We start from the raw sequence: 20744 nt of genomic DNA, 5'->3' as shown, positions 1-20744 counted from the left end.
CCCTTTTTATGCCTCTCCTCACCATGTGTGTGTATGGGAAGGTTTGGCCTACGTGACTTCCTTCACGGCCGCTGTGTCTCATGAAAAAGTCCCCACATTTCCCAACCTGCTTGCCGACCACAGTGGAATTTCCCGTACTTCCCCTTTCTTCCTGTGCTTCTTGGCCATCTGTTCAGAACTGCTTGCGACATTTCCTGTTCTCAGAGCTGTACTGCACATTCGTCTCTTCTATATTCTATAACTCACTTCATCTATTAAAACTCAGTAACCACATTCAACTTGTTGTTAAATTGATTTCAGATGATTATAACTTCATATTCATTGACAATAAATCACATCTTTTCCTTGTTGTTAATCATTAACATAATCATTACATATTTAAATCATTACAGATCATTAATCAGAGATGCTTTGCAGAAAGTTATTGAGTGATTACTTATATTCATGTTATTCAGACTTATTCAACTTAATTAACTTTTAATCAAACTACAGGATCACTTTATTTCTTCCAAGCCATTATGCATCTTTTTCTGCGTGTGCCTGGAAAGATCTCATACCCTTATGCCAGTTTTCTTGACAGCACACACACCCCCACACTCACCTGGAGATGGCAGAGATGAAGTCCAGGGAAACGGCGCATTTGTACTTTGGAGAATCGAGCTGGTCGTCGTGACTGACCAGAGTCAGCAGCTGCAGCGTCACCAGAGACGAGATCTGAACAGAAACATTTATTTTTATCGGCGGCTCCAGTTTGACCACAAGTTTCCATAAAAACGGTTTATTCTAGGAAAATCACTAAGTACACGATTCGTACCTTTTATTCAAGGTTCAAATCCCAGTTTGGAGTTAAGAGTTAAAAATTAAAATAGCAAGTTTCACAGAGAAAGACAGATGATGGATGGATGAACAAACGGAAGGATGGATGGATGAACAAACAGATGGATGGGTGTTGGACTAAAACATGTCTGGTTCACTGACAGATTAAATAAAACGACTGATTCTAATTTCAGACAACAGGACGAGGAATAAAAACGTTAAATTAATAAAAGCGTTAAATTACAAACAGAACTTTCTTCTCTTCCTCCACATTTATCCAAACCTCTGTAACATTTAGCGGTCCAGAGACACCAGCCTGATATGAATCAAATCCAGATATAAAATCTGCTGATAATGGTGATGATCACAGAAACATGGCCGCCTGCCGGGTTCTGACCTGGGAGAAGATGCTGGCGGTCGGAGCGACCCGGCTGTCCACCACGCTGTAGAAAATGGCCAGCAAGCGGTCCAGAGGGAAAGGCTTCGGCCCTAGAAGGTGGTTACTGGTCTGGAAGACAGGAAGTCTCTTTGTTTGTGCAACGTATTTCAGCAACAAGGGAGATCAAAGTGCTTTACATGAAACACATTACAGTATAGTGGCAAAGTAAAGAGAAGTAATGAATCCAGACTGGAACGACCCATTAAAGAAACTCTACACAAATGGGCTTTTAGTCTTGATTTAAAGGAAATCAGTAGTACAGCTTTGTGTTTTTTTTTGTTTTTTTTCAGTTTTATGGACATTTATTTAGGATTAGAGGAGTACAAAACAGAAACTATCTGAGCTGATTAAAAATAAAGTCACCTATACACACAAATAAGTCCTTGTTTTTCAGGTAAGATTCAAACCAATTAAGTGCTTAATTCAGCTGACTGACTCAGCTGTCTGGTCCAATTAGTCTTCAAGCACATAGATATTACATCAGAGGAGTCCGAGGATTGAGCCTTGAGGTACCCCACATGTGATTTTCCTCAGCTCAGATTAAAATAATAATAACCCGTAGACATAAATGACTCCTTGTTTTTTTAGGTAAGATTCAAACCAGCTAAGTAAGAATCTGGTCATATTCAAGAATGTAGACATTAAATAAAAAGGATCCCAGGCTTGAGCCTTGGGGTACCCCACATGTGATTTTTCTTAACTCAAAAAGAGTCACCTATAAACACAAACAACTCTGTCTTCTTTAGGTAAGATCAAGCTAGTTAAGCAAGAGTCTGACCCAGACCTTTAGTCCAATTAGTCTTCATATGTGTAGATATTAAATAAGATGGGTCCCAGGATTGAACCTTGGGGTACACCACGTGATTGTTCTTAGCTCAGATAAAGAAAAGTCACCTATAAACACAAAGATGTCTGTGTCTTTTTTATTCAAACCAGTCCAGCTGTGAATAAAAACCAGGGAGTCAAGGGAAGGGTGATCACCTTTTCATTTTTCTTCAAGAAGTTTGTTTTCTTTATTTTTCCGTGATGCTGCAGGGAGAAAACGAAGACAAAACAAGTCATGAAGTGAAAACAAGACACTTTACTGTGATTCTTCATTCGTAAAATGAAAATACCTTCACGAAGAAGCGTTTATCTGTGCGGGCGGGGTTGTAGGAGGCCAGATAGGCAGCGATTAGCAGGAACTTGGAGTAATATGGGAGCTCAACATGAGTGTGAGCTGATAAACCTACGAAATCAGGAAACGGATCCAATCAGCCGTCACACCTTCATTTATAATCTGTGCAATAAATAAATGTTTTCTGTGTGTTGGCACCTCTCAGGGCTCCGGTCTCGTGTTCATCCATTTGCTCCCACTGAAGACTAAAAGAGAGAACATCAGAGATCATTTATTTAAAGAGATCAGAGGCGATATGAAGAGCAAATACAGAAGAAAGTTAAGACCTGGAAACCTCTCGAAGGTAAACTGTCTGCATGGCTTTCTTCAAATGAGGCTCAATGTTTTTCCACAGCTTGTGTGTTTCCGTCTCTTTTACTGAACAAAAAACAGAAACAGATTCATTTATAGCAAAGATTCATTTCTGCTTGGGCAAACTGAACTCATCCCGTAAAATTATGCAGCTACACCTCAGAAAATTTAAATATTGTAAACTCCTGGTTTCACCCTAACAAGCTAATTAACTCAACACTGATCAAAACTTATTTTTATTTTGGGCCGTATCAAGATTATGAATGTCCTCAAAAGTGCCAGTTATGGTAAAATGTGTTGATAAATCCCATCAACAAACCTCTAAAATTTGGATAAGAAGACGCCTCTGCACTTGATGAGAACTTCTTAAAGTTAAATAATACTGAACGTCATTTCCATCTATGTAAGTTGGCAGAATATATATGAAAACTACGGAAGACTATAGAAACTTAAAAAAAGAAATCTGGCTTTAATCTTCTGAGATTAAAAGTCAGAATCCCGAGAAAAACGATAGAATTCTGCTTTTCCCCAGAAATTTGACATTTTTTCTCAGAATTTTGATTTTTATTTTTTTTTTCCTTCAGAATTTCAGCTGAGAGAATTCTGAGAAATTTCTAGGTCAAAATTTCTCCCCCAGAATTCTGAGTTTTTTCCCAGAATTTTGAAATTTTTTTCTCAGAATTTTGACTTTTATTTTTCTCCAGAACTCAGTTTGAAATCTGACTTTTGTTTCACAGAATTTTGACTGAGAAAATTCTGAGTCATAATTTCTCTGCCAGAATTCAGATTTTTATTCTCATAATTTTGACTTTTTTTTCCCACCCAGAATTTTGCCTTTTGATTTTATAAGATTAAAGTGAGAACAATTCTGGTAAATTCTGAGAAAAAGTCAGATTTCTCCCTCTGGATAACATAAAACTTTATGGCAGGCCAGATTTGGCCCATGGGCCCTGAGTTTGAGACGTGTGCTTTAAAAGGTTTCAGTCAGGCTCAATCATGGGGAAGACTGCTGACTGAAGAGGTTTGTATCAACGCTTCATTCAGAAAATTTAGTGGAAGGAAAAAGTGTCTGGAAGATTTGAGAGGATTGTCAAATAGTTAAAGAATTTGGAAGGACATCACAAGGATTCAAACTGAATCATGAATCCCACACATTGACTGTAATCTCCATGATACGCCGCATTGATGCAGTAATTCATGCAAAAGGAGCCCCAACCGAAGCCCGACAGGATAAAAATGAACCTGAGATTTTTGTTTAAAATATCTTTTTTTGTTGGTCTGATGAAGAAATAAATTCTTGAACTATTTCACCCTATGTGTGATGAATTTAAAATATCAATATTTTTTTAGCTTTACCTTTCCCCGCTGCGACTGGTTCACAGAACTTTGAGAAGTTGAGCGCCGCCTGGTTGAAACGGAGCAAATTAACAATAATTAGTGTTGAATGAAACCAGTTTAAACCCACCAGTTAGCCCAGTGAGGTGAGTGTTCTTCACCAGGTGTTGAAGCTCTCTGAGGTCCCGACAGACGGCGTAGAAAACTCCCAGCAGGATGTTGATGTAGGAGGAGTAAAACTCTGCTGAATATGAAGGATGTCTGTGTGCAGATAAGATGTGCAGCAGCTCAGCTGAAAGCAGAAGTTAGGTTCACTTAGGAAAAGCAGAACAGATGAAAATACATGGAATTTAATTAATCTAATTTTGGATATGACCCGAGATTAACCAGCTTTCATATTTTACTTTTATTTTATTTATTATTTAAAATGTTTCAAGTGTTTAGAAAAGCGCTACACAAATAAAATGTTTTATTATTATTATTATCTTCCTTCTGCACCATTCAGTCCCTCCAAATGTAACAATTATCATGTTTCTTCATATCATTCGCTGTTTGCAATGTTCCATAAAATATATAACTTTACAAAAATACTCATGCTGCTTTAGCTATTTAACTTTTTATCATTTTAAAGCTTTTTTTATTTTAGGTCATAAATCAACACAAATTGGTTAATAAATTAGATAAAAATGATTTATAAACATTGATTTTCAAATTTTGTTGCAGATTCTCATTTTCATTTAGTCCTTAACTTTGACTAGGCCACTCTAACACAAATCAAAACCATCCCATAATATCTGATTGCATGTTTAAGACGGAAGATAAATCTCAGTCTCCGGTCCTCTGCAGTCTCTGGGATTAAACGAGTTCCCACATCATGATGCTGCCACCACTATGTTTTGCTGTGGTTACAATAGGAACCAGATTAAGTAGCAGCTTCATTTTTCCGATTTTTATCCATCAATCTACTTATGTTAGGCTATATTAAGGGTTTGAATAGGAAATTATTCCTCTACTAATATGTCACGACATTTGCTATCAACATTAAATTCATCGTTTGAGTTTAGGTTTGAATATTCATAAGGAGCTTAAATAAAGTACAACAAAAGTACTACAGAATACCTTTACTGTAGTCGGGGAAGTGGAGCAGCAGAGGCTCGAAGCAGCCGGTGTTTGGTCTGAACTTGTCCCAAACGATTTCGCTCAGCAGGATGACACTGACGTTGTCCTCCACCTAAAAATGAAACGTCATAAATGTGTCGTTTTCTTCAATAACACACTTTAGAGTTAAGAGTTGCATCTCTGGATACAAACATATCAACACTGAAAAGGTGACAGAAACATTTTACAAATCAAACGTTTACACGTTTAGTATAGTTTAAAATAACATTGGAGCTCATTTAAGAATATATATATATATATATATATATATATAGTGTATCGTGATATAGCAAAAAAATATATCAGGATATTAGATTTTCCTCATATTCCCCAGCCCTAGCTTACAGAACCGAAAAAATTGTTGAAACTGGGAGATGATCATCCAGAAGGAGTTAATTATTAAGGTTGCACCGATAAATCAGCCCAGATTTAATTAATTTTGGGTAATCAAACAATATTTATGAGAAATGGATTTTATCTGACTCTGCAAAGGTCTAAAATTCACCCACTGTTGACAACTCAGCAACTCTGTAAGAGTCTGTCTGTTTTAATTTATGTTTTTACCTGTGGTTTTATGAATGCTACACAGCACTGTGGTGCAGCTACTATATATCTGTTTTTAAATGCTTTATGAATAAACTGACATCTGTTGCTTTTTCCTGACATTTTTTTTAAATTTAAAAATCGGTATCAGCCAAATTGGAAATCAGCCGCTCAGGGTTTTTAAGGATCGTCAATCGGCCAGAAAACTGCAATCTGTGCAATATGCGTACTGCTTAGACTCCTGTTAGTGTTAGCTAATTAGTTTAGTACAAACAAAAAACAAAACCTACAACTAAGTTGTTTTAAAGCCAAAACAGTTGAAAACAACCTTCTGGTTGGGATAGAAATATTCTGCTTTGTTCAGAAATTGGATGGATTATTCCATAATTTGATTTTCTATTACTTGATAAATGTTGGATCAATCTGTTAAATGCAACACATTTTGTACCTCAAGGTTTGGACTCTCATTCTGCTCAGAAAAACATCATAAGCCACCAGAATTAATTTTTAAAAAAAAAAATTTTTTTTAAATAGTACTATGGTACTATTAACCATAGTACCATTCACTATTATAAAAAACAAACAAACAGAAGGAACATAAGGTTTGGTTTTCAGTATTTTTTTCATAAATCAACATGTCTGCTATTTATTTATTTCTTTTTAAATTGGACAATATAAAAATACATCTATAATGCTCTCTGTTCTTCCAATAACATAAATTTTGCAGCGGCCTAGCCAAAGTCTGAACTTAAACCCAACCCAGATAGTTTAGGCCTTAAACATGTCGTTCAAAAGGAAAGAAAAACTCCAAAATGGCCAAATTAAAACATTTCTGCAAAGGAGAATGGACCAACATTTCTCAAACTCTGCAGGTTGAAAAAGTTAACTGAAGGTGAAAATGAAACTAAACTCACATAAAAAAAAAAATGAAAGCCTGAATTTGAGTCTCAATCTCTAGAAGATGCAGGTTTGTTTCTATAAAAATCATGAGCTTTCATAATTCAAACAGGCATCCATATTGGTACCGAATCAGTTATCTTGACCTTTTTAATTTGGCTGTCATGTGAAGAACTGGGTGAGAAAAATTTCTGTAACGATGCTTCGGCTCCATTTGATGTCCCAGAAATAAATGGCAGCCAAAGAAAAGCCACAATGGGAAACCTGCAGCAAAACCTCCTTAACAGGAGGAAGTTTTTTTATTATTTATTTAACTTATATCTGTGATATTGAGTAGAAAAGTCTCGTCAAAATCCTAATTATCACTTTAAACTTGTGTAGCTACACTGAAGAATATTAACTTTTCTTTTCTAAGAGAAAATACGGTTGGAGAGTTTAATTAAAATGCAGCGAGAGGCTGCCATCATTCTCTCCTTACAGCTTGAAATAACTATGAAATAACTCATCCCTTTCAGCTCAAGGTTAGTCATTACAAACAAAGCTCTTCGAAGGTCTGTTCATCATTTGAGCAGCCCGACAACAACGAAGTGCCTCCAGCAATAAATAAAAAGCTCACCAGCTCCTGAAGGCGGAGGAGAGCGGGAAGAAGATTGACGTTGGCGTCTCTCAGAAGTTCAGCTTGCTCCGTTACCTGAAAAAATAAAAATATCACACGAGGCCTTTTCCTGTGGGCTTCATTAAGCTGCTTTCTGTAAAATTTACAAGAAAAAATAGGGGGAAATTGAAGAGAAAACTGAACAGACTCACGATGTATCGCGTCTGCTTGCTAGGAAACTCGGAGGTTTGCTGTTTGTAAATGCGAACAAAGTCCGAGATGGAAGGGCTGCGGGGGAGCAGCGATGCAGCGTCGCAACCGAAGAAAGACAGCAGCACTTGTTCAAACAGCAGCGCAACGGAGACGCATTCCACACAGCTGACAGTGACATGAGGAAGCTGCAGGAGGACAAGGATTAATCAATTAACAGCTTCAGTGATGAAAAATCTATTAATTTAAAGAACTGACATAAACTTCCTATCCAAACTAACAATAAGAGTTGCAGATTTCTACTGATATTTGGTGTAAATACAATCTGTTTTAACAAATAAATAACATTTTCTTAAAAAATATAGATTAGGTGCAAAGAATAGATTCAAAGAACAGAAGCAGACTTTATTGTACAGATGTAAACATTCTTAAGAGTTAAAACATTATAAAGAAATAATTCCCTTTTATTAAAGTATTTGGATTCCTTTTAATAGGGGTGTTCAAACTTTTAGTCACGTGGGTCATAATTGTAGCCTCAAAACGTCACTGGCCAAAAAAAAAACTATTTAATTTTCAACTAAAATCAACAAAAAGTTCTTTTCTTTTACTTAATCAACAATAAACTAAGCAATAACTATTTTAAATAAATAAAGCCGGGGGTTTTTGTTTGTTTGTTTTAAAGGGATCATAGGTCCAAAACTTCAAATGTTTTTTGTACATTTTCACTTTTTATTTTGGGCTCAATTGATAAAAAACTGAAGAAAATATGTGACAAAATCAGAATAATTTGAATTGTATTTAGCAAAGTTTTAATACATCATTTAAGAACATATTTGGTTGTACTTTAGAGTGTAGATCAATCAATCAATGAGTAGATGTGTTGTTACCATGACAACAGAAGGAAACTAGAATGCTCTTAAAAGATGATCAGTTTGTGTTGCATCAAACATATTTGTAAGCAGATTTTAATTTAAAAGTTATACTTTGAAATAGAGATTATTAAATTACAAACTAAGAGGGGATTTTAAAGAACATGTTTTTTGTGTGTGTGTATTTACAAGGCAATTTTCCAATTCTTATAAACATCAAAAACACAAGATATCATTTAAATTTTCCGGGTTTTTTTTATGAGGATAACTGGCCAGAACCAATCCAGGGAAACTTTTATTTTAATTCAAATAATTGTCTCTTTAACCATGAATATGTTACTCTCACCTCCAGTTCCTTCATTAAAACGTTCACCACATGACTTTTTCCTGATGCTCGATGACCGTAGATGAAAAGTGAGGGGTAGCAGTACTGCTGCGGCTGGATAAACACAATCAGAGGAAAATAAAAGTCAAGTCTGAGCTTATATTATCATGTAGCTTATTAATCATGATGGAAACAGTTTTAGAAAATGAGGATAACTTTTGCACAAAGTAAAACATACATAAATATTAAGCAATAACCACCAGTAGTCACTTGGGAACTAATATAAACTACATATAGAGTTATTTGTTAGCACTTCTGGATGTAGCATACCTCCCCCATGAGTGACAGCAGCATCCCAGCCTGGACCTCCCGACAGGGCAGCTGCTCCGACACTCTCCGCAGCTTCTCTCCATCATACCCCGGGTGCTCCAACAACCCTGCCATCCCGGTCTGTGCCACCCCTGAGATAATTGAGCTTCAACCGGTGAAGAAACAGAAAAATAACCCAGCGAGAACCATAGGTTAGCTTAGCTGGTGACAGTACAAACAGACGTTGGAGGAGAAGAGGCGACGTGTTCAGATAAAACGTGACTCAAACGGGTGTTAACACCAAAAACCTCAGCTGAAAACACAAGCAGCCGCTGTGGAAACCTCAATAAGTGAAAGAAAAATAAATTAGCAAGCAGAAAAAGTGTTTAAAACCTCGATAAAGTCGGAATCATATGCTGAAAAGTCCCGCGCGCCGGCTGGTTGCATCACAGCTCGTCATTCTTCAGCGGACCAATCACGTGCATGCAAGGGTTTCTGGGTAATGTATTTTATCTATCCCCCTTAATAAAAATCAAATGTGCAAATTTTTTAGTCTAAAAAAAATTAATAAATAATACCATTAACAAATAGAAATAAATAAAAACATTACTATAATAAAACTAATAAAACAATGAATAAATAAAAATAGAAATATAAAAATACCAAAACCAAATAAATACCAAATAAATAAAATACTTAAAAATACTAAAAATAAAAAGATATCAAAACCATTGATAAATAAAACCATGAGTAAATATAGATAAATAAAAAACATGAATATAATAAAATAAAACTATTAATAAATAAATAAAAAGATACCAAAACTGTTAATAAATGAAACTATGAATACAAAAAATTATACACACGAACATAATAAAACCATTAATAAAAAAATACCTAAACCAAATAAATAAATAAAAATACAAACTGTTAATAAAATCACGAATAAATGCAAATAATTAAAAATTATAAAAATAATAAAGCAAATAAAACCATTAATAAAAAAATTTCTAAATAAGAAATACCAAAACCATTACCAGATAAGAAAAACAAGTGAGATCATTAATATAAAACATAAATAAATATTCAGCAGAAAAACATAAGCTTGTGATATATTTCGCAAATGCAAATCAGAATGGGGGGGAAAAAATTACATATCTAATAAATGCATAATATTAATGCTTCAGTTTTATTTTAATCCATGTGTTTCAGTTTGAGATTTGGCGCCCTGCAGGAATAACACTACGTCAGAAAAGGATTAGGAACTGTGGGCTGGCCCAGGAACCGCGGATCTCCTCCAGCTCTGATTCAGTCGGATCGCAGCTGCAGTTGTTGCTCTGTCGGCGCCGAGGACGGACCGATCCGGGCGCATCCCTCACCGCCTCCGGAGGAAGCTGAATGTGAGCGCAGATGGAGAGTAAAATCCTCCGCAGATAGGATTTTGGTTTCGTTTTCGGAGCGAGGAATCCACGGATGCGAGGGCGCGGTGAAGCTGTGGCTGCAGCTGCAAACCGAGCGACCAGAAGGAAGAAGTTCTGCTGAATAGCGAGCCCAGGTGAGGCAGATGTTCGTCTGCTGAGCGGATCCGGAGGACAGAGCAGAAGAGTCCAGAGGATATGGTCCCTGGGGCCCCCAGCACCACGACCATCACCACCACCACCATGCTCCCCGCCTCCGAGGCTGCCAAAATCTACCAGACCAACTACGTGCGCAACTCCCGCGCCATCGGCGTCCTGTGGGCCATCTTCACCATCCTCTTCGCCATCGTCAACGTAGTGTGCTTCATCCAGCCCTACTGGATCGGGGACGGCATGGACACCCCGCAGGTGGGCTACTTCGGTCTGTTCCACTACTGCATCGGGAACGGGCTGTCCCGGGACCTGGTGTGTCAGGGCAGCTTCACGGAGTTCCACAGCATCCCGTCCGGCGCCTTCAAGGCTGCCTCCGTCTTCATCGGCATGTCCATGGTGCTGGTGCTCACCTGCATCGGCTGCTTCGCGCTCTTCTTCTTCTGCAGCACCGGAACCGTTTACAAGATCTGCGGCTGGATGCAGCTGGCTGCAGGTAGGAGACTAGGGGATTACAGGTGGCAGTTGATCTGGAGGCATCCAGAAATTCAGCTAAAAAAAGTTCTGGGCGCAAATGGATAGGGGCGCCGGGCTAGAGGGGCGCCACAACATGGCGATATAATCACTTCTAGTAATCTGACAGCTGCTTGTGCATTGAAACAGGGGGGTACCTATAATTTATCAATATACACCTCAGAAAGTACTCACCTGTCCGCCTGTCTGGATATAGTATTCACATCCCCTAAACGTTTTGATGCTTTATTACATTACAAACTCAATCTTCAACTTATTGAAGATTTTTTTTTAATTATTGTTTACAAATAAAAGTGTAACCTGCATATTTATTTAGAATTACTCTGAAACAGCGGTGCTCAAAGTGAGATCCGGGGGCAATTTGTGGCCCTTGGAATGATTGAAAGGCAGGTAGCTTAAATTCAAGCCTTCCAGACAGACAAAATTTGTAAATATTTTGGTCGGAATTTTTACAGAAATTTTTAAAATCTTAAAAAAAGGCAAAAATTGTTCAGTACTAAAGGATTTTTGCCGTTTATTATCCATGTTTTTCTCTTTTATTTTAGGAAGTTTGACCACAAATATCCTGCAACATTTACTAAAATAAAGACCTGGGAATAATATGTAATTGATTCATAACTGATTCTGGAAACAAAATATTTTTTGAAAAAAGTAAAAATATCAAGCAAATTTGCAAACATTTGTTTTGCTTCAGATCTACAATAATCTACAGATTATTTTTCTACAAATATCTGAATCTGTTCTATTGAAATATTGCAGACGAAGTAAAAATGGAAACAAATTAAATCAAATTCTTTTTAGATTTTTTGGGGACAAAAACTGGGATGAAAGTACTTTGAATTTAGCAAATGTTTGCCAAACCTTTTCACACGACTTTCCCTAATAGTCCACTGTAAAAGCAAACAGAAGGGCAGCTTCATGTTTGTGTATTATTTTAGTTTAAACAGCAGAAGTGAGAATGCAGTTAGTTTTTCACACATTACATCTGTAATTAGACAGATAAAATGTTATTTTTCTCCAACACCAACTCATATTTCTTTATTTTGCACCTTTCACCTCCAGCTGGCAGAAAACATAAAAGTGTAATTTATGCAATCTCAAGCTGAAGTCGGAAACTTTCAGCAGAAACATTAAAAGTTTCTCTTTAAATCCTTTTGATGTGTGTAAGAATAGCTCTAAATGCATCTCGGTGAGTTTAAAGATTATATTTGCATAAAATATAAACAATGATGCACAGAGGAACACCAGTGAGTGAGAATTTGAATAGAAACTTTAATTTACTCCACGGGCATCTGAAAGTGTCTCTGTTTTGCCAACATTTGTCCCCAGAGATCCAGATCTCTGACCCAGAATATTAAATAATTCCTCAGCATCGAACTGCACACCTGCTGAAAAATGACAACAGCTCAGTGGGAATTAAATGTCATAACCAATAACAATCACGTTAACAGAGAGAATATAGTTCTGCTTTTGAGTCAAAGTACAACCTGCAGCAATTTTCTGACCGGTAAATAAAAATAAACTTGTGATGACCCGTCTTTGGACCCTGGATTCGATTCTTCCGTTGGTGAAAACAGACAAATGATGAGGGAAAGCGGTTAGCTGCATCCGGCTTTAACGAGCTGCAGTTTGGTTCCTGGACCAAAGCTTTCCTGGACCAAAGGAAAGCTTTGGTCTTGCTCTGATCTGACGCAGATCAGAGCAAGACGGAGGCGGCCATGACAGGAGATCGATCCACTTCGAGTTTCTACTCCCATAAAGTTCAAACTGTTTCTTTCTTGTTACAGGATTGTTTCCGTTTTTGTCCCAACTTTATTTGGTAGATTTGATTTTTAAGACTAGATTTGCCAGATGCCACATAAACATTTAAACATTTTTGATTTTGAGAAAAAAAAAAGGAAAGAAAACTGAGATTAAAGTCAAAATTTTGAGAAATAAAGTCAGAATTCTGAGATTAAATTCAACATTTTTATAAAATAAAGTCAGATTTCTGAGATTAAAGTCAAAATTTTGAGAAAGAGCAAAAAATATGAGATTAAAGTCAACAATTTGAGAAAAAATTCACAAATCTGAGGTTAAAGTCCAACCTCTTATAAAATAAAGAACTTATTCTTTATTTTATAACTGAATTGGGGGCGATTCGGTTCGCCCCCAAACCGGTCCGGGGGCAATTTGTGGCCCTTGGAACGATTGAATGCCCCTGGCTTAAATTCAAGCCTTTCAGACTGACAAAATTTGTAATTGTTTTTGGTCAGAATCTTTACAGAAAATTTTATAAAATCTTTAAAAAAGGCTAATTTCGAGGTTTTACTCCCATAAAGTTCAAACTGTTTCTTTCTTGTCACAAGATTGTTACCGTTTTTGTCCCAAATTTATTTGGTAGATTTGATTTTCTAAGACCTATAGTCTTCCAAATCTGTAGATTTATAAATCCATAGATTTGCAAGATGCTGCATAAATAATTTAAAAGTCAAAATTTGGAGAAAAACAGTCAGAATTCTGAGATTAAATTCCAAATTTGACCTCGGCCATATTGTATTTAACAAAAATAATTTCTTGCATTTGCAGCTGATGGCCAGTAGTTGGTAGTGCATTTTATGATGCATTAGTGTCCACTTCAGTGGTCTGTGTGCATTTATAACATAAAAATCCACAAGAAGCACAAGAAAATGGCTTTTAGAGAGCTGTCCACTGTAGTGACCACTCTGCACAAAAGGGTTAATTTGGAAATTCAGATTAATTTACTCCATTTACTGTTCAGTCCTTCTCGTTAATAATTTTCTCAGATAAAACATTTCCCTGCAGCTAAAATAAAAAACATGGAGGAGATTTCTGCCTCTGCAAGAACTCCGGAAATCCTCCCTGTCAGGAAAGCTGCAGACACAGACGTTCCCGAATGTTTAATTAGTTTTAGTTTGGGCATGTATTAGATTCCAGAAATGCAGTTATGATTAAAAATCTCAGCAACGGTTGAACAATCAAACATTCCTGTTTGATGGTTTGTCTTCACCGAGGCGTAGCGGGAGTGAATGCGGATCATTAACACCAAACTCAAAAAGAGAGACGGTTTTTACACCTTTCTGTGCTGCTAAAAAAAAAAGACTTTTTTTTACAAGAGTGAGGAAAAAGCTGGTTGTGGAGGAGTGCGGATGGATAACGAGGTGGCTGTTATCCACAGCCTGGGGTGGAAAGGTGTAAATGTCCAACTGGATGAAGGTAATTAAAGGCAAACAAACACGAACCAACAGGAGAATCAAACTGGTTTTGACCAAACAACTTTTCTCTGTTTACTTTGCAACTCTTGTCCGTACAACAAGACACTGGGGCCCTGTAGACAGGAAAACAAGACAGAAAAAAGGAGAAGAGGAGTAATGTTTTGCCAAAATACATATTTTGTTTTAGAAAACAATAAGGACATTTCTGAGATGCAAAAGTTGAAAATTTGCTAGAAAAAAACTTGGATTTTCTGGAAAAAACATGGAAATTTCTCAGCTTGAAAAGTCAAAAATATGCTAGAAAAACTCTGAATTTTTAAATTAATCTAGCAAATTTTCAACTTTTAAAAAATTTGAAACATTTCTGGGTTTAATCTAAAAATCTTTGAGTTGTTTCTCACAGACTTTTGACTTTTTTTCTGGAAAAATTATAAGATTAATCTCAAAATTTCAAAGTTTTTTCTTGCAGATTTTCAACTTGAAACTCAGAAATTTCCGAAATATTTCTGAAAAAAAAGTTAATAGGATTAATCTCAAAAATTCAGATTTGTTTTTCTCACAAATTTTCAACTTTTGAAAGTCATAAATTTCCGAGTTTCTTTTCCCGGCAATATATGCACTGAAATTCCACAAGGAATTACACAAAAAGTATCAGTAATACATCTTTACATCCATCTTCCTTGCAAATAAGCTGGAATCTATGTGTTTTTTTAATAAATTAACAATCGTCTTATGTTCATCTTTATTTTAAATCCTAAAAATAGAGATAAAACAATGGTTCTGGTTCTGGACTAGAAATTTTCTAAAGTAGATATTTATCGTGCGACATTTGGGCCTCCATTATTATTTTATTTCATTTTCCATTTTATTTCCAGTTGTAGAGTTTTATTGCTTTAATTTTTCATTTCATTTTTTTCAACTTGTGTATCTACCTAATTAGATTTTTTTTTAACTTAATGTCACATTTTATTTATTCACTTATATTTCTATACTCAGAACTTAACATGTTATAAATTTACAGTCACGGTACATATCTGTGTGTGACATTTGCGCCTCTGACTGAGTTTTATTTGGTCATTTTCAGAGTAAAAATGGCTCTTTAGGATATAAATGTTGTAGATTCTTGACCTAGGTTTTCATAACTTTGTTAAAGGCAGATATAGTAATAAAATAGAAACTATTTTGGTGATCCTGACGTAAAACAGAAAATGTTTAAGCTAAAATCAGTCAGGATGAAAAGGTTATTTTGTGCAGCTTTAGCTTAGAAACCATTTATTTTTTGATACTAAAACCAGAAAGCAGTGCGGACGCTGTGAGCAGCAGCAGAAAGTAATCAGTGACGTGACGCTGCACATTGATGCCCAATAACCCGGATAATCGCCTGGATCTGAGTACCTCTCGCACTCACGAACAGAGTTAGAAAACCTTCTGCATGGAAACTTGCTCGTGCCTCAGCAGCTGTAAGCCCATAAATGTGCATGGGATCAGAGGTGATTCACTCTAAAGTGCTGTTGGAACATCTGCAGCACGGCGGCCATTTTCTGGTCAGTCCTCATGGTCGGGTCGGCCCACTAAGTGGTGCTTTAGAGCGGGAGCCGGCTCTCCAAGGCAGCAATAAAAGGTCCATTTGGTAGCTGGAAGTATTGATCCGAACGTTGCTTTCCAGAATAACAGGAAGCGGGGCTGTAACAGGACGCAGCTGCCGCTACTTGGCCTCCTTCATGCCACGAAGATTCACTGATGAAGTGTTGCTGTGAGATAGCGAGAGCTTTAACATAAAATCTAAGAATTTCTTCATACAAAATCCGGTTTTGGTCGATTTTTACAGAAGATTAGGGCCACTAATTAAAAAAATAAAAGAATTATGACTCTAATTTCACAAGATTACCAAAAAACTAAATCTAATCTGAATTCCTAGAAAAAATTCTAACTTTTGAGAAAAAAGTCAGAATTCTTAGAAAACATTTTTTTTAATTCTGAGGAAAAAAAATCTTCCTTAGAAAAAGTTCAAAATTTTGAGAAAAAAACTAAATTCTGATGACAAAATCTAAATTCTGAGAAAAAAAAACCAACTGTATTCTGGGAAGTCAGAATTTTAGGTTACTATGACTTAATATGTACTTTAGTCTTGCGTCATTTTGCTCTGATACCTTGAGAGAGCTAAGAAAAACTCTGAAAAGCACTTTAGGAACTTGTATTACTATTGTTAGACTTCTGTAACTGTGGCTTTCATTTAAGTTTTGTCAATAATTGTGGATTAGTGAATTTAAAGAAGCAAGTTAATGTGGACTGAGTGCATTTCCAGTACAAATTGAAGCTGAGTGCTAATGACATCAGCCCAATCTTTATCCTCTCGCACATATAATGAGCTACAGGGAGAGGCTTTACAGTTATGCAACATGACCCCACATTATCCACACAAACACACACGCACCCCCCCTCTCCACACACACACCCACACACAACGTGAGAGCCACTACGGAGTCAGGTGTTACGATGAAACTCCCTCCTCTGCTTGGATGTTTCCCTGCCAGCTGGGAGGCTAACGGTGTTTAAGCTAATCGAGGTTTCAGTAATTAGCATGAACTGGAAGACAAAGAGGGAACGGGACAAATTAGAAGAGCAGCTAAGTCAGCTGTAAATCACAGCGTCAGAGGATACCAGGATCAGCTCCTGGATTAAGAAACTGGATCAGCTTCTTCTGCTGACAAGGATCTTAAAGGGACAGTACCAAGTATGAAACCTCTGTTTTATGTAATTGTGCCAAGAGAAGCTCTTGGATATGGATAAATCTACTTATTATTTTGTCCAGATTTAAAATCCATCTCATAGCTGTGAAAACGTATTTGCACCTTATACACATTTCTTCTATTTTTGCTGTTTTTATCACGCTATTTTTTTTTTTTTGCGCATTACAGAGTTTCTACAGATTTCACTAACAAACTGAAGATATTAAGACCTTTTTATGAATTTTAAGATATCTGAAATATCTAATGTGTACATCTGTAGCCTCAGTGATGTTTAATTACTTATTGCATTCACAAATTTATTCAGGTGTGACTGTAATTGCACATTGTATTAAATGAAAAACTGCAACTGTGAAATTGTGTTTGTTTTTCAACATTAGCAGAATATTAATAAAGTTGCAGGCATTTGTCATGGAAATGCAGCAAAAGACATGAGGGATATCAACAAGATTGAATTAATCTCATCATTAATTAACTTAGCATTAGCTTCCGCTAAATTCCATGATGGTGTAGTACTTTATCGTTAGCATAAAAATCTTTTATGATTAGCGCATCTAACCTTTATATTAGTGGTGTTAGCTCACTAATCCAGATCATCAAACTACTTCTAACATCAGACAATGATACTTTTAGTTAATTAAACATGGTTGAAGCTAGCGCTTAAGCAATAGCTTCCTATAAATACCATGTTGGGGTAGCACTTTAGCGTTAGCGGAATTCATTTTTATGATTACCACTTTAGGGTTAGCAAACAAACTTTTTAGTTATCAGTATTAGCTCACCGCTCCAGATCGTAAAATTATTTTTAACATTATTTTCAACATACCTTGAGTCAGTTAAACATAGCTGAAGTTAGCGCTTTAGCATTAGCTCCCACTAAATACCATGTTGGTGAAGCGCATAAACTAATGTTTATGATTACTGTGCAACAAAAAAAATTGTTAGCGGTGTTAGCTCGCCACTCCAGATTGTCAAACTACTTTAAACCTGAGACAAAAATACCTTAAGCTAATTTAAAAAAAGTAACCTAAGCTAGTACATGAAGTAGGCTAAAAACAAAACATGCCCTATTTTAAAGTTGAGATGAATCACTGATATCCAGCAGTCTGGAAAAGATTACTTTAATATTTTTAAATGGAAGATGTAAACAGGTAATTGTAATCATAATCTACTTTTCTGATTCACCCCCTCACAAAACGAGTCGTCTTGAAGCTACAATGAGTTTGTCCTTAAAAATTAGCCGAGTGATGGAGCAGCAGTGTGAGGTGAAGTCAGAGTGGTGTGTCTGACTGGGGAACCGTCAGGTATTTAAAGCTTTAACTGTGACTGACAGCTTTGATTGCAGTGTAGTTAGGATGTGGAACGAACAGAGAGACGGCGATTATGTGAGATGGAGAGTAATACAAGAGGCGGTCATGGCTGCCAACCAGAGGAAAATGACTCCTAAAGACCTTTTCTCTCCAAACGGCAGTGATTATTAGAACACATCCTTCTGTGTTCAGGCTGAACTGCAAAGAAATGAAGTACAGGAATGTGGCTGTTTAGTTCCTTGGTGAAAAATAAACACAGTGAAATAGCTTGAGGCCACTGATAAAAGCATGCAAACACGGAGTTGCTTTAACTGGGGAAATATTTATACCGTAAATTGATTTGAGCCCCTGGGTTCCTGCACATTAAAGCAGCATTTAGGTTGTATTTTTACATTAAATTACAGTAACTATTGACGGAAATAGGATTTTCTTTTTCTTATGCCCCTCACATGTCTTATTAATCCACTTTCAAACTGAATATATTACCAATTTGTTTTTCTTTAATTATATTCCTTGGTGTTGAAGTACTAAGTAAATCTGATATTTTATTGTTTTTCACTGGTTGAAAATATAAGGAAATAGGCTTTAGTGGCTGAAAGTGACATTTAAGAGGTTAAAATTCAAAAATTCAATGAATATTTGTTAGATATCAAGATTATTGACAACTAATATTTGCATGGCAGTTTTTTAAAGAGCATTTTTTCTGCGTTTAGGTCAGCGGTGTTAAACTCATTTTTGTTTTGGGTCAAATCGTACAGTGGCCCTGAGGTGCAAACCACTTCAACATTAACAAAGCACAATTACAAATTCAAAAACACAACATTAACGAAACACAACAACATTAACAAAACGGAAAGGGTACTTCCCAGTGGGAGACCTGAGAGATCGCTGATTGGGCGACAGTGCTTTTGAACCGGAAGTTATCGCTTGAGCGGGTCGGCCCGTTGTTGCGATACGTTACAGCGTCCGCCATATTGAAAGTGGCTTATTTGCCAGCAAGCTAATACAAGTAAATGGACCGAACTTCGTAAAGTGCCGTTCTGCAAAGTATTTCAAGTTAATGAATGCCACTGACGCAATCTCTCACACTATTATATATAGCAGGGGTCCCCAAACTTTCTCCTGTGAGGGCCACATAACTGGTCCCTTCTCTGATGGGGGGCCGGGGTCAGTTTGTAACAGAAAAAGTGTGACGATTGTAAGAGTGCTAAACATAAAAATTTATTGTTTTTCAGAAAGCACAATCAAATAACCTTTTCTGGATTCTTCAGAGAACAAAAGTCAGGAAATAACGCTATTTATGAAATAAATAATAACCAAATAACACTGGGTTCTCCACATAAAAAAAAGGGTTAGGGTCAATTATATGCATGTATAAAATAGTTACTAACTAATTGTTAATAATAAATAAAGTTCATTACTAAGGAACATTTTATTGCAAAAGTCCAACTTATCAAATAAAAATGCACATATATGAAAATACTCTGGTATTGTTCAGGGGGCCGGACCAAATGTGGAGGCGGGCCGCATCTGGCCCGCGGGCCGTAGTTTGGGGACCACTGATATATAGGAATGAAAAAAAACAAAAACAAAGGACGTTTCAAACTTTTTGATGTGATTTTTTAATTGTTTTGGGGCACAATAATTACATTTGATACAGCTGATTCTGATAAATAGTTTTTATTGAACACACACACACCTTTACAGTGGTGTATTCATGAACATATTAACACAATTCCATAATTCAATGTGCATTTGCTATTTCAAGATATGAATAAAAAAAACGTAACTTCATTTTAAATTTTTAGGCATTTTATTGTAAAGACAAACTTTGATAATAGTTGTCAAACTTTAGCTACATATATTTACTTAAAAAAAATATTTATTAGTGTAATAACTGTGCTATAGACAGCAGTGTGAACGAAATCTAACAGACTAAATTATTTTTAATCTCTTTACATAAACTGTCATAACACCCTAATACGTAAAATTTAGATATTTCACTTAAAATACATAAAAATGAAAGAAAAAAAATGTGCAGTACATTACAAATTTATTTATATTATACTGGCAACACAGAGCCCAGCTAAAACTATATTGATTTGATTGATAACGTAATATTTAAGCACACTTAGTGTTTAGTATAGAATCTAGAGGGCCACATAAAAAGCTATGGCGGGCCGGATTTGGCCCATGGGCCTTGAGTTTGGCACATGTGGTCTTGGTGGAACAGACCAAATTTATTACAAAAAATAAAAGTTGATCAGAATCCGATTTGGTGCCATTTTTGACTCTCGGGCTTTAAGTGGAAACTTATTGCATTTTCTGAAAATCTGTGAAGTTTTTGTCTGAATGAGGACTAAAATTATTAATGGGAAACCTAAAAAATGTTTTTTAAATGCTATT

The 20744-nt window shown here is 36.2% G+C and overlaps 2 protein-coding genes across 4 annotated transcripts in view; one reads left to right on the top strand and one right to left on the bottom strand.

Moving 5' to 3' along the window:
• orc5 (origin recognition complex, subunit 5) overlaps nucleotides 1–9545 on the bottom strand; it is a 28371-nt gene extending 18826 nt beyond the window's left edge. For all 3 annotated transcript variants that reach the window (XM_032590027.1, XM_032590028.1, XM_032590026.1), the window contains exons 1-14: nucleotides 9358–9545; nucleotides 8986–9130; nucleotides 8677–8769; nucleotides 7464–7649; nucleotides 7273–7347; nucleotides 5178–5289; nucleotides 4220–4350; nucleotides 4080–4128; nucleotides 2699–2789; nucleotides 2571–2617; nucleotides 2371–2483; nucleotides 2237–2284; nucleotides 1214–1324; nucleotides 602–714 (exon numbers count right to left, since the gene is read on the bottom strand). In XM_032590027.1, coding sequence (XP_032445918.1) covers nucleotides 602–714; nucleotides 1214–1324; nucleotides 2237–2284; nucleotides 2371–2483; nucleotides 2571–2617; nucleotides 2699–2789; nucleotides 4080–4128; nucleotides 4220–4350; nucleotides 5178–5289; nucleotides 7273–7347; nucleotides 7464–7649; nucleotides 8677–8769; nucleotides 8986–9130; nucleotides 9358–9377 — 1334 coding nt within the window. In that variant the 5' untranslated portion in view covers nucleotides 9378–9545. The remainder of the gene's footprint in view (nucleotides 1–601; nucleotides 715–1213; nucleotides 1325–2236; nucleotides 2285–2370; nucleotides 2484–2570; nucleotides 2618–2698; nucleotides 2790–4079; nucleotides 4129–4219; nucleotides 4351–5177; nucleotides 5290–7272; nucleotides 7348–7463; nucleotides 7650–8676; nucleotides 8770–8985; nucleotides 9131–9357) is intronic.
• Nucleotides 9546–10053: 508 nt separating this feature from the next.
• The window catches only part of lhfpl3 (LHFPL tetraspan subfamily member 3), a 35937-nt gene continuing 25246 nt past the window's right edge, over nucleotides 10054–20744 (top strand). Inside the window, exon 1 of the mRNA XM_032589113.1 lies at nucleotides 10054–11028. Within this exon, the coding sequence (XP_032445004.1) occupies nucleotides 10581–11028 (448 nt within the window). The 5' untranslated portion in view covers nucleotides 10054–10580. The remainder of the gene's footprint in view (nucleotides 11029–20744) is intronic.

Source organism: Xiphophorus hellerii, chromosome 17, assembly GCF_003331165.1.
Source record: "Xiphophorus hellerii strain 12219 chromosome 17, Xiphophorus_hellerii-4.1, whole genome shotgun sequence".
Classification (NCBI taxonomy): Eukaryota; Metazoa; Chordata; class Actinopteri; order Cyprinodontiformes; family Poeciliidae; genus Xiphophorus; species Xiphophorus hellerii.
The sequence above is the reverse complement of the archived record's forward strand: the minus strand, read 5'-3'. Positions and strand labels throughout refer to the sequence as shown.